The 14,490-nt window shown below is 35.2% G+C and overlaps 1 protein-coding gene across 2 annotated transcripts in view; it reads right to left on the bottom strand.

Moving 5' to 3' along the window:
* The window catches only part of RIPK2 (receptor interacting serine/threonine kinase 2), a 29,102-nt gene that overhangs the window by 2,050 nt on the left and 12,562 nt on the right, over positions 1-14,490 (bottom strand). For both annotated transcript variants that reach the window (XM_038579702.1, XM_038579703.1), the window contains 7 exons: positions 12,511-12,668; positions 11,781-11,830; positions 10,702-10,863; positions 5,903-5,988; positions 2,561-2,650; positions 1,823-1,916; positions 51-206 (listed from right to left, as the gene is read on the bottom strand). In XM_038579702.1, coding sequence (XP_038435630.1) covers positions 51-206; positions 1,823-1,916; positions 2,561-2,650; positions 5,903-5,988; positions 10,702-10,863; positions 11,781-11,830; positions 12,511-12,668 — 796 coding nt within the window. The remainder of the gene's footprint in view (positions 1-50; positions 207-1,822; positions 1,917-2,560; positions 2,651-5,902; positions 5,989-10,701; positions 10,864-11,780; positions 11,831-12,510; positions 12,669-14,490) is intronic.

Raw genomic sequence — 14,490 nt, 5'->3', positions numbered from 1 at the left:
GCGTACAGTTGTAAGGTAAAGAGCATCATTTACAAGTGTTAAATATTTACCTGTGTTTCCCTCAGCTGAGAATGGATTTATTACTGTTAACGCGCATGGGGTGGTCTTGTGATCACAAAACGTCCACTTCTGAGCTGCAGAGATGTTACTATTGCAACTGTGATTTACTGGATAGTGACACACCGGAGAAAAGTCTTGAGTTTTTCCTACAAAACACAACATCTTCATTAGGGGTAGAAGAGTCCTTAGCTATTCCTATTAGCTAAAATATCAACATCCTGGTCATACGGAAAATAGTATTGTCTTTAAATTTTCAGTTATTAAAGCTGGTTCATAAATCTAGTTCTAAAGGCAAATACATCTTAGAGCAAAAGAGGGTTTATAATCAATGTTTTTACCTCATGTCTATGTTTGTTGTATGTGAATCATAAATCATTGGATTTTACTTCTTCACATGATCCCTAATGTTTTCTGTGTCTTCTTCCTCCTTCTGTACTTTAAATGTGTCCTCTAAATCTATTTATGATGTGTGCCTTCCTATACTCATTTGGTATAATCCTATTCAACCTCAGGGCCCCAGATACCAGCTTTCTTCCCAAATCTACGTAATTAAATGCTCTATCTTCATTGAGCCTTAGCCTGACGTTTTCAAAAGTCCACTGGACATCAACCTTATATGCGCTAAGAACCTCAGATTTGGCAAAAAAAATTAAAAACTTGATTATTTAACTCTAAAACCTCTTTCATCACCTATTTTTGTTAACAGCACCAATATTCTCCCAGTCGCCAGGCTTGACAACTTGTTCAGCTTTTTTTTTTTTTCTCTTCCTTCCTACAAGTAGAAGGCTATGAAGTCCTTCAGTGTGTCCTCTATAACATCTCTTTCATCCTTTCTCCCTTCTTGTACTCTGAATCAGGGCTCAGAATCTCTCCTGTGTACTACAGTAACAGACCAACAGTCTACTAATTGGCTTCCCCACCTCCATTCTCTTTTTCCTTCCAAAATAGTCTACATATTCCAGCTAGGATGAATCTTTCTATAAAGCAAAACAACATTTATCATGTCACACCCTTGCTCAAATATTTGCAATAGTTGCTCCCTACCCACATGAAAAAGCCCAAATAGCTCAGCCTAGTGTTAGAACTTAGGATGATAGGACTCCACCTATTGATCTTTTACCTCCTTTCATTCATCCTCTTTACCAGCTAAATCCAACTACTCACTTGCATCTGTGGCTCTATGTTGTTCCTTTTGCCTGGAATGCCCATCTTTATAACTATAGGTCCAACCTTCTGTCAGAAACAATTTCTTCAGGATGACAACATGGTGGAGTGACATGAAAATATTTATCAAAAGACCTGGCTTCAAGTCTTGGATTTGCCAGCTACTAACTATGTGATCCAGGAAGTCTTGATCTTAAAAATCTGTAAAATGAGGAATATCTCCCTCACAAAGTTGTTGTGAAATACTTTGTAAAAAATATCACTTTTCCAGTGTATTACCACAGCTCTACATCCATAGCTCTTATAGTCTCTATCGTCACTGTCTATCTCATACCATGGTTACTTAGAAACATTTCTCTTATCTTAAAAGGTATATTTTTATATATCTTTTCACAGAGCCTAAGACAATGTCTTCAATATTTTAATGTATTTTTAGAACATCCCACTATTATTTTCTCATCTTTAGATTCTGACACTTCTAAAAAATGAGTTATGACTACAGATCAAAGACATGTTCCATGCAAACATAACTGCTTAATATGGAAAAAAAAAAGAAAAAGAAAACTTGCAAGTAATACTGATTGAAAAATTTACGTACTAGATAAAAAATTATTATCTTGAGGAGCTGACAGGGATTCCGAGGCTCCAGTAGAAACACTATTTTCATGGGGCTGAGAGGATCCACACGATTCCTAAAGTAAATAGAAGATAAATGATTCAGGTGAATAGAAAATCATTTTCAAAGTTACAGAGTTTCTAAATAGTTCTTGCTTTTGGTTTATTATAAAAAAAGAATAAAAAACGGTCACAACTTACACCTTACAAAATTAAAGAAACATACATGTAAAATAACAAGTCTTATATATTCTTGGGAGAAATTATTAATTTGAAATACGAATGAGTGCTACTAAAGAAATCTCTCCTTGTAGCTAGCCATGCAAATGGCATTTTTCCCTTCATTAATCATTGTAAGAGGTAAGGACAAAGCTGTATTATAGCTAGTTTACATCTATGTAAGGCGGCATAAACATAATGGTAAAAATGTAATCAATGATTTGCCTGTGGACCACACTGGAACACCATTCGTTATATGAAATAATGACAATGGCAAACAAAGAAGCAAGGACTATGTATGACTCAATGAGATCAACAGTGGCGTGAGAAATAGGAGTGCTGGATTTTGGAATGGAGATTACCATGGGCTACCTAATGAATCCTAAAATCTCTTCCTGGCTTTAGCTTCCCACATATACAGGAAGAAGGAATTAAGACTAAATGAGTTTTCGTATTCTTCTCACATTTTGAGTTTATCAACTTTTTTTTTTTTTTTTTTTACCTCCTGTGGTCCATGAGTAACAGGTATGTTCAGAGAAGACTCCATTTCCTTCTTGTCACATAAGTGAAGAGTGCTCAAAGCACTCTGTAACTGGAATGAATGCATACAAGTTCTTTAGTTGGAAGGGATTAGGAAATTATATGAGTAAAGTACAATCTACTTAACATACTTTATATGCTTATAAAAAAATCAGTGGAAAGTAAAGTTAAATCATTTGAGGCTATAATATAAAACGTAAAGGTAGAAACAGTATAGGAGTAGTAACTTTTGAGAAACAGACTTTGAATCCCATTTCTCATTAGTTGGTTACTTTGAGCAAATTTATCTTTAAACATGCTGGACTGTTTTAGAGATTAGGTGAGATAATGAATATATAGTATCTGATACAAGCTAAGTACTTAATAAATATCATTTGTGTAAGTATATGTGTCTATCAAAATTATGAAGCATTTACTCTATTTTAGGTACTGTGCTGGTAAGTTATAGCACAGTATAGATAAGAAACTGAGGGATGGAGTAAATAAAGGATACAGGGTATCCTAATGGAATAGATAAGAAACTGAGGGATGGAGTAAGTAAAGGATACAGGGTATCCTAATGGAACTATGGGGACCATGTAGCCAATCAGGTTGGTTTAGAATCCCAGGATACCTAACTGTTGGATTTTAGGCATGAGACTTACTCTCAGTTTACTCATTTGCAAACTAGAAATAAGAATACCTATTTTGCAGGATTACTTCAGGGAGAATTATAAACAAAAAAGTTCCTAAGATTACTTAGCAATCATTCAGTAAATGCTAGCTATTAGGCAGATGATTTATTTATATGCTACACTTTTGTATTAAAATCATTTAGTGATTTACCCTGTCTCTATACGCCAGTTGGATTAGCTGCCATCACTAGTGAGTGATTTAAAAAACAAACCTGTCAGTGTGCTTTTCTTCTCTAAACCAACATAATGTCAACGTAACTTTAGAACTTTAGAAATTGGTGGGCGCTACATTCAGGCCTCCATTATTCATACTTATGACTGTTTGCTTCATTACATGAGTAAGGTATTTTAGGAGGAAAAAAATACTATTCATCTGTATATATAATCTACCCAGCATAGTACTTTGTACGAAGCAGTCCAATGAAGATTTATTAAATACATTCTTTTAAAAAGATTTTATTTATTTATTCATGAGATACACAGAGAGAGGCAGAGACACAGGCAGAGGGAGAAGCAGGCTCCATGCAGGGAGCCCGATGCAGGACTCGATGCCAGGACCCCGGGGTCACACCCTGGGCCCAAGGCGGATGCTCAACCACTGAGCCACCCAGGCATCCCTGTTAAATATATTTTTACATGAACCTATTGAATTATTCTTTGGATATAACTCTGTTATAGAAGGTTTTTCTGTGCTTTTATATTTATTGAAACATTTTCTGATAATGCAATATCCTTGAGTTAGCAACATCATTTTTCATAACTGATGTTATAATTCAAATTATTTATGAACGAGTAAGTCAACCCCAAGAAAGAAATGAAATAGAATATTAAGGAAAAACTTCTTTTGGTTCAGTTTTTACTACTTAAGATGTAGGAAATGCTGTCTGTAAAAACACGAATTATGGGACATGGTTCAAAGAATTGAAAAGAATGTAGGAACCTCAAAAAAAAAAAAAAAAAAACCATATCACTGTAACTGGTGGTGGTCATTTTCAGAAATTTCTCCCTCCCTCTCCCCTTCCCTCCCTCACTGCCGCTCCCTCTCTTTCTAAGACTTTATTTATTAGAGAGAGAGAGAGAGAGAGAGAGAGAGCGCGCGAGAGCACAAGTGGGGGGGTGGGTAAAAACAGAAGGAAAAGAGAAGCAGGCTCCCGCTGAGCAGAGAGCCCCACTCAATCCCACAACACTCAATCCCACAATTTAGGGATCACAACCTGGGCCCAAGGAAGACATTTACCTGAATGAGCCAACAGGCATCCTGGTTTTCAGAAACTTGATTTTATTTAAAAAGCCTAAATTTCTTCTAAAAATTATCAGTTGTTAAATATAGATCCTAATGTTTCAGTTGTTAAATATAGATCCTAATGTTTCAGTTGTTCAGTTGTTTGGGGAACAACAAAAAAAAAAAACTGGAATAGTTCTCTTCCATTTTATGAACAAATTCTTCTATTCACATTTGCTTGGCAGAAGAAGAGACAGTTGTAAGGAGAGAAAAGAGAACTGAACAGATAAAGCAAAAAAAAAAAAATTACAGAAGTTTGTAGCTACTAAGAAGTAGAGAGGCTGCAATGTTCTAGAAAAGACTGTACCTACTCAGAAGCAGGGAGGTCCAGTTAAAAGTTATCAAAATAATTAAAACACAGTTCTTCTTTAGTTTCTCAGAAAACAGGCACTAATACTACCATCATCAATTTTTAGTTTTGCTAAAGGTAGTTGTTTTCTTCATATATTTCCCTTTCAAACTAACGGTTTTGGCAAAAGGTTCAGCAAACCACGAGAGGCAATCAATGTCATTTAATAATACATAAATTATAGACTATGCTTAATTCACAACTCAAGACTTTGGTTAATAATTGATTATTTTTATTATATCTCAGATGCAATTTAATGACACTCAGCAAGTGCTCAACTATGCTTACTTTGTCCCTAAAGGGCCGTAGTTGCTTTTTAAACAAATTTTGACAGTATTAAGAAAATTGTGCAGTAATAGGTCCCTTCAATTGTTATGATCTACAAAAGCCAGAATGAAGTAAATAAGACAATTGTTCTAAGTAATTCGTATCAACTGTCTTTGATTTCTGTAACATGGAGTGTCTGAATGGGAAAACTGAACAAAATAAAATAAAGCATTAAAAGAATACACATTTGGCCTCAATTATTAATACAACTCTATAGCTTAACTTGGCAATAAATCTTTAAAAACCCAAAAACTTTGGTTAAAAAGAAGTGTAAGAACCCAGACTTCTATTACTCCATATATACTGAAACTTTAGCTTAAGAAGTATAGGTTAAAAAAAAAAAAAGAGCTATAGGTTAAAAAGCCTTAGTGATTTAGGGCATTCACTATACATAACTGGCATTCATTACACATTTTAAACTTACATTTGATATATGGGAGTTCTGGAAATGCCTTTGAAATCAGGAAGTGGCCATTTCAAAGACATGGAAAAGCTTTTTGGTGAGAGAAAACAGTATTCATAGTCTCTGTTAAGCTCTATCACCCTAATACTGTAGAGCTGATATTTGTGAAAAGCATATAGAAGAAAACTAAATTAAACAAGCTGAAAATCTCCATGAATAATATAGAATTGTTTTAAGTTCAATTTCCACTATTTTATTTAGTAATTTACCTTTGTTTTCTTTAGTTGAATAACAGCTTCAAGAAAAGTTATCTCTTCAAATGTCCTGAGAACTGGTTCAAGTTGTATTAAACATTCTAAATAAGGAAAAAAAAATTATATGCGTTCAGATTGCTCTAATCATTAAATTGCAAAAATGTAAATGCTAATATTTCACTGATAAGGCTCTACGTCAATTTTTCCCCAAAATGATGATATTCAACCCTCTTAAGAGCCTTTATTATATGCATATAGATAGAAATACATATCCTGAAATACACTTGAGAATCTAAAAATAAACCCTTATAGTTATGGTCAATTGCTTTTTGACAAAGTTGCTGAGGCAATTCAATAGGAACGGGATCATCTTTTCAACAAATGGTGCTAGGACAGCTGGATATCCACATGAAAAAAAAGACAAATTTAGACTCTTACCTCACACCGTACATAGAATTAACTTGAAATGGATCATGTGCTTAAATGTAAACATAGGAGAAATTCTTCATGACCTTGGGTTAGGCAAATAATTTTTAGATATGATACTAAGAACAGGATCCAAAAAGAATTTTGATAAATGTACTTCAAAAAAATTGAAAACCTTTGCATTTCAAAAAGCTGTTAAGAAAAATGAAGATAAGCCCCAGACTGGGATAACATTTTTTACATATCACGTATCTGCTAAAGGACTTCTACGTAGAATATATAACAATAATAGGACAACCCATTTGAAAATGGGAATGTAAGATATGATGAGCCATTTTGGAAAATATCTGAGAGTTCTTAAAAATCAAAGATAAATTTGCCACACAACCCAGCACTTCAACTCATAGGTAGCAATCTAAGAGAAATGAAAGTGTATGTTCACACAAAGACTTGCATATAAACAGCCATAGCCATAGTAGCATTATTCATAATAGCCAACAAGTAGAAAAAAGCATAATTACGACTACTATAATAATATATAAAATTATTGCTGAAAGCAGAGACCATGGCTCCAGATATAAAACTGAGGATCGCTAACATATGGATGGTATATAAAGCCATAGTCTGGAGTGGATTACCTAGGTCGTGAGTATAGGTAGTACGTAGATAGTAAAGGGCTCAGTTTCACGGAGGGAACAGTCATGTCTAATCTTCTGAGAAGCCAAGAAAGATGAGCAGAATTTTCTAACATTGCCATCTTTGGTAATGCCAACAATGTAGCTTTAGTGAGATACGCAAACAGAAGACTGATGTTAAGTTTGTTAAAAACTGAATGAGAGGGAAAGAAGCAGAGACAACAATGGTGGACAATTCCTACAAGGTGTTTAGATTTGAATGGGAGCCCAAAAATGAGGTGGTTACCTGACATATGATGGAGTCGAGATTTTTTTTTCCTGTAAAGATAGGAGATAGTAAAGGAATATGTATGACAGCTGAATGATCCAGCAGACAGGCTGGGATGGGCACTGCAGGGAGTAGAGCAAGAATATAAAGGAACAGAAGCTGGAGACGGTTTGGGGATGGTACCCAGAGCACAAGTGATACATTTACATTTATGTAAGTATATGGACACTTCTTTCCCATAAAAAGTGAAAGAGATCTCGCTTCCCTGTAAAAGAGAGAAGGCAGGAAAGATGGATACAAGCACAACTAAGATGGTAGATGCGGTAGTGGAACTATGAGGTAGTGGTACTCTCTCATGGTTTTTAATTTTTCAATGTCGTGTGAGAAGAGGTGATCAGCTCAAAGATGGAGCATGGGATGGGGTGCAGGAGGTTTAAGGAGGGAGGCTAAGATATTACCCCTGTCTTTTCCTCCTAAGCTCAGAATCCATCGAGAAAAGACCTAGAATAATGATGATGATCAAAGTATCAATCTTTATTACTGGGAAAGATAATTGGGAGGATTTACCTTTAGATCTGTAAGCCAATGGGCTTGGAAAGAGTTCACAGCTTTACTCAGCCACAAGCCTCATCTACTTCCACATGGGGGAGCAGTAAATGCAGGCATCCTTTAGACAGGCTGACTTCTAAAAGAAGGAAAAAAACTGAGAAGGGACCAGATAAGCATGCTCAGTTTTTTTCCAAAATTAATAAATGAAGTAATTCTGTGGAAGGGTGCTGAGGGGCATGTAGAAGCTGGAAATGTTCTTCCTATACTTTCCTTCTTGGGGACTGAAATAGAATTTCACCGTCACTTTGGGAACATAAAGAATAGGCCTTACGTGTCTCCTACAATAGTACAAGATGATCAACAGATAGAAGGAAGCAATTCTCAAACTTTTAGGTCTTGGGAGTCTTCAAAATTATTGACTAGCCCAAATAGCTTTGGTATATGTGGGTCATATCTATTGATATTTACTATGTTACAAATTAAAACTGAGAAAAATTTAAAACATCAGAGTATATGAGAACACATTCTATTATTTGTTGGAGCAATAAAACCATCATACCTCTAGCCTCTGGAAAAATCCACTATGTACTCATGAGAGAGAATTTAAAAACATAATCTTGGTATTTATTATTATTATTTTTAAAGATTTTATTTCTTTATTCATGAGAGATGCAGAGAGAGAGAGAAGAGGCACAGACAGAGGGAGAAGCAGGCTCCTCGAGGGGAGCCCAATGGGGACAGAACTCGATCCCAGGACCCCAGGATCACACCCTGAGCCGAAGGCAGACGCTCAACCGCTAGCCACCCAGGCGTCCCAATATTTATTATTTTGAAAACAGTTCTGATTTTGTGACTTCTTCTCAAAGTCTCAGAAACCAACAACCCCAGGGGTCCTTGTACCACACCTTTAGAACAGCTGATCTGTGAGAATGGAGTAGTAGATGTGTTTGAGAAGCATTACAGAATTTTTTTTTTAAGATTTTATTTATGTATTCATGAGAGGCACAGAGAGAGAGAGAGGGGCAGAGACACAGGCAGAGGGAGAAGCAGGCTCCATGCTGGGAACCCGACGTGGGACCCGATCCCGGGTCTCCAGGATCACGCCCTGGGCTGAAGGCAGCGCTAAACCGCTGAGTCACCGGGGCTGCCCAAGCATTACAGAATTTTTAAGTAGTGTTTAGTGTTCAGTTTTGGCAATCAGTAGATTTTAAAGAGTTTATTTGAGAGAAAGAGAACATGCATGAGGAAGAGGAGGGGAAGGAGGAGAAGCAGACTCCTCACTGAGCAGGGAGCCCGACATGCTGGGCTTGATCCCAGGACCCGGGGATCATGACCTGATTCCAGGACCCCAGGATCGTGACCTGAGCCGAAGGCAGATGCTTATAACACTTAACCCACTGAGCCACTGCCCTGACCATTACTTTAAAGAGAAAACCAATAAATAACTCCCACTTCTGGCCAAGATGGAGCAACAGGGTTTTATCTGCCACTCTGCCTAAAACAATTAAAAAAGCTAGAAAAAAACCAAAACAACATGACACAATGGGTTTCAAGATCCTAGATACCAGGCAACAAAGGACAGCGATCACTGAGAGACAGGACACAAATCAGGTGAGCCTTATGATTTCACAAGCTTTCTGTGCTGAGAGAGTTTCTAGCTGCAGCTTAAGAGGGAAGTGAGGCGAGGCTTCACTTCTCACTTGAGTGGAAACTTGATTAAAGAGATGGGGCTGAGAGTCTGGGTAGACCAAAGCAGACAGAGAGAGAGGAGAGGAACAGAGAGAGAGCTCTGCCACGTGCAGAAGGCTCCTGTAAGTATTCAGCAGTGCTGATCAATGCAGGGTGAATCAGGCAGCCAAAAGTCTTTAAAGGACAACAGGGAAAAACCAGGAAGTCTGTAGAGAGGTCCTGCCTAACGGTATGGTTTTGCAAAGGAGCTAGGATTTTTAGAGAATGGAAAAGAAAAGGAGTATCTGGAAGTGGCACTGGGGCAAAGGAGATATAAACCCTCCCACGTAGCTCTGGGAAATAAATAAAACTTGAATCCATTTACAAGCAACTTTTCAGTTTTTAAACATAGTACTGATGTGCGCTGGACACAGATTTTGAATGAAAAATATATTTCACTGCTTTTTCAGTTAGAAAGAGGATTCCCAGTCTGTGGCTTATCTTTTCACTTTTTTCTTTTTTAAAGATTTTATTTGTTTATTCACGAGAGACGCAGAGAGAGGCAGAGACATAGGCAGAGGGAAAAGGAGGCTCTCTGCGTGGATCCTGATGTGGGACTCGATCCCAGGACCCCGGAATCACACCCTGAGCCACCCAGGCGTCTCATCTTTTCACTTTTTCTTAATATCATCTTTTGAAGTACAAAAATTTTCAGTTTTTTTTTAATGCCCAATTCTATTTTTTTCATGGATCTTATTTCTGATGTCATACATAAGAGCTCTTTGCTTAACATAAGGTCATAAAAACTTTCACCTAGGTTTACATTTAGATGATGATCCGTTTTACCTCTGAAATAAATCTTAATTCTATCTAATTTTTCTATCTAGGATTACCACCTTAGTTAGTAAATTGTGAAAGTCTCTTACCTGGTCTCTGCTTCCACTCCTGCCCTTAAGTCAATTTTCCACATACCAACAAGAGTGATCTCTCCAAAACTTAAATTAGGTCATGTCACTTCCATATAAAACACACTTTAACAATGATCCATTGTAGTTGGAATAAATTTCTAATCTTTTTATGATGGCTATCCTGGCTCTCCTTATCTCTCCAATCTCATCTCATAAAATAAAAACAGCAACTGAATTTTTAAAAAAAGGAACTTTAAGCTTGCCATCTAACTTGTGTAATTTTTCAAGAAATATCTTATTCATAGTATATTCACTATTTTTTTTTAATTCAAAAGGTCCTGAATAAAACTGTATACTCACTTAAGAAAGATGGTCTTTCATCTGGATTTTGTGCCCATCCACTTTCTATTAGAGAGATCATAAGTGCTCGATGAGGTATATCAAGTGGCAAACTTTCTTCATTAGTGTTTGGTCGATGTCCTTGTGATACACTATACATGATCTGCAAAGGATTGGTGACTTCTGTCAAAACAAATATATTTCATTCATTAGAAATATATTATGATTCAATATATTACTTAAATATATTCTAAAGTCAACCAAATGAAAAAAAAAAACAAAAAAAAAACAAAAAAAAAAAACAAAACAAAAAAAATAAAAAATAAAAAAAAAATAAAGTCAACCAAATGAAAATGAGGGAAACTTAAAATCTTAGGAGTAATGCATTGCCCCTAAGATTTTAAGAGAGAGTTATCTCTCTCTCTCTCTCTCTCTCTATATATATATATATATATATTTATAGCCTCACCTCACCTAATTAATTTTAAGCTTGGTCATATTTCTGATTTGGTCAATGGGCTATGAATAGAAAAGACCTTAGTAGAAATGAGTGGAACCTCGCATAGCCAAGAGTGGCCACTCACACCTACTGTGAATGAGAAATATATATTTATTTTGTAAGCTACTAAGATTCTAAGGTTGTTACACAGCAAGCTGACCCATATAATCCTCAAAATAAAGAAATGGACAATGTTATCAGAAAACTTAAAAATTCTTCTTCAATGTTTGCTGGCTGTTATGGAAGAAGCACTAACTAAATTTTCTAATTAAGAGTTTTAGAGCCTGAATGAATCTTAAAAATAAAAGTTCAAAATTTTCATTTTGCAAATAAAACAATGAAGACCCAAGAGATTTAGTGGCTTGATCACAGAGGTAAGTACCGTCAGAACAAGTACTAGACTCTACGTATTTCTGACCCTTAATTCAGTATAATTTTCCAATATACAGTGGATTCAGAATTGATAAATTGTTTTCATAGCGTGTTTTCCAAAAAGTGAATGGTAGGCAAATTTGAAATAAGATAGGCTTTATTTATATAGTACTGGATGCGGCCTACCAACATGAAGTCATCTAGAATGAGGATATGAAAGTACACTTACCTTCAAAAGGCTGTTTTCTGGATAAGACTTCCCATGTGATCACTGCATAGCTGTTTAAGATAAAAATATTACATACAAGACATTATAAACTGACGATGCATAATAAACTAAAACAGCACTGATTTTAAAAGTTGACTGTGGAGATATCATTTTTGCAAGTGATAAGGTAGTGAAATGCTATATAAAGAATCACCATAGACAACCAAGATGATGAATATTTACATACAGTTTTGTTTTAAAAGGGAATTAATCCAATTTGAAAAATTAGCAAATTACTGTAATAAAAATTTGAAGTTCTAGACAAGGATAATGGGATGATTCTTTAATGACCTCTACACAATTCTATTATTCACACAAAATAAAAAGCAATAAAAAAAAGATGGCCTCATGTAGCTCTAGTCTATTGACTTTTTTTTTTCTGGTCTAAGTACTGTCTCCTTGGTAGTGTTAACTGTTAACCACAGTTTCCCTCCCTCCTCCCTCCATGTCAAATAAGAAAAAAACCTTTTAGTACTATATTATAAATTGACAGGACAAGATACACTTTAAAGATGCCTTCCTTTCAGCTACTTTTACATCACTGAAAAAAATTTAATTTGAAAAATATTAACCACTGTGGCCTCTATTTTTATCACACTTATGAGACATAGACTAAAAATCACACTTTAAAATTCAGCTTCAAAATTCTGATTAATATTGTTTTTAGACAAGCCAAAGTAATATATTATACCTATATATATCATGCTTGACACTGGCCCTTGATTTTTGTCCAGGTTCATAGTTCTCAGGTGGCATATAGATAATTGTCCCTCCTTCTGGTGAAGATTTACTAGTTCGTGATTGTGAGAGGGACATCGTACGCCATTTTGATAAACCAAAATCTGCGATCTGTAAGGGAAAAGAGTAAATAATTGAATTTAAACCTTTTTTTTTTCTTTAAAAAAACCAAGAACTGACTCTGTTTGTATTCATTGTATTCAGGTATGAGAGCAGAGAAAAAGTTCTATATTAATGTTTTATTTCTACATATTGTATCAGTTTCTTAATAAATTAAATTCTTGAGTACTGAGCCCAAGTAACTCTAGAAGTAATACATACTGACCTGAAGTTCAGCATAATATCACAAATTTTAAAATGGAGGCTGAGTTTTAAAAAAACAGCAATATTTTTTGTCTTAAATTCTGAATGAGCATATATACCAAATACTACTTTTTAAGACAAGTAGTTTTGCGGCATATGCTGCTACACTTCACAGAGCTGCTAAACTACTGGTATCTAATATGAGTGCCCCTGGGCATTGTTTGCAACTCAGGTTTATATGTTCTTATTTACGATGTCCTGAAAATAGTAACCTTAAATTCTGAGGTAAGTAAAATTCTAATATAGCAGAGGTCATTATTACATGATTTATGTTTGCCCCTAAAAGAATCATATAAAGCATATTTATGTCTATGGCAAGGATTGCTTAAGGAATTATTGGTGACATTTTATACTTTTGATATATCCTCTATAGTTTTGCTTCACTTATAAATTTTGTGCAGATGTCACACAACATCTTATAACTCTCTAACCTTTTAAATAGGTTCCTTGTTTTTTTTTTTTTTTAATCGAAGACAGAATATGAGAACAGAAACAGTGTTTAAAAGACAAAAGGGTATAGTAAATCCTTAAAAACATTAAATTTAAATTACTTAGACCTTCACGTTGCACAAGTTAGGGTAAACAGAGGGAAATGAACTCTATCCGGCATACCGTTTGTGTTTCAATTATTTGGCCCTTATATTTTTCTGCTAGTTTTAGTAGAAGAAAATTTGCTTAGTGTTTAGATGATTTTGATAATAAAAAAATATTATGGCCCCACGCCAAAGAGAAGAGATAGACTATATGAATTTTTTCATATATTATTAAAATAAAAGGGAAGTCTAAGGAAAAAAATAGGAAAGACCAAGAGAAAACACGGTGCCAATACATACATGAAGAGCTGGATTGATTCTGAAAAGCAATATACCATGTGGCTAAGAACATGAGTTCTAGAACCTAGATTATTTACATTTATATTCCAATTCTACCGCTTAATTAACTGTGCGCAACTTGAGCAAGTTTTTAAATTTTTCTGTGCTTCAGGTTATCCATCTGCAAACTGGGGATGATAACACCATCTACACTGCAGGGTTGTAGTGAGAAAATTAAACAACTTGTTCTAAGCAAAGCACTCAGAATAGTAGTATCACATAATAAGTGATCCTCATGTGTTAACATTATTAATGTTTTGTATATAGGTTGCTCTTACTCAATTTAATCTGTTCTTCCCACCTACCCTCTAAAATCAAAATCAGCACTACAGTTGCTAGAATAATATGCATTACTATGATAAGTAGAGTTTATTTTTATGCCGCAAGTGAAAAAATGCTAAAAAAAAAAATCTGAGATGTGGTCTCACCTTATACCTGAACCATAATTTGCAAATTCCTGGGCTAAATGTCGGCTTGAACACAGCGTTGTGGAAACTGTATTCCTGAGCTTGCTTCCTTATGTGCTCCTTCACCCAAGATTTTCATCTTTGTTTTCAAACCTGACCTAAAAACCTTAATCAGAATTCTCTCTCTATGAGCTGATTTAGTTTGGCTTTCATGTAGAACTCCACTTTTCCCCTTTATTACAAATATCATTATGAATATTATTATTATGAAAGGCATGACTCATTAAATTT

Source organism: Canis lupus, chromosome 29, assembly GCF_011100685.1.
Source record: "Canis lupus familiaris isolate Mischka breed German Shepherd chromosome 29, alternate assembly UU_Cfam_GSD_1.0, whole genome shotgun sequence".
NCBI lineage: Eukaryota > Metazoa > Chordata > Mammalia > Carnivora > Canidae > Canis > Canis lupus.
Note: the sequence above shows the minus strand (reverse complement) of the source record. Positions and strands in the feature narration are given on the sequence as shown.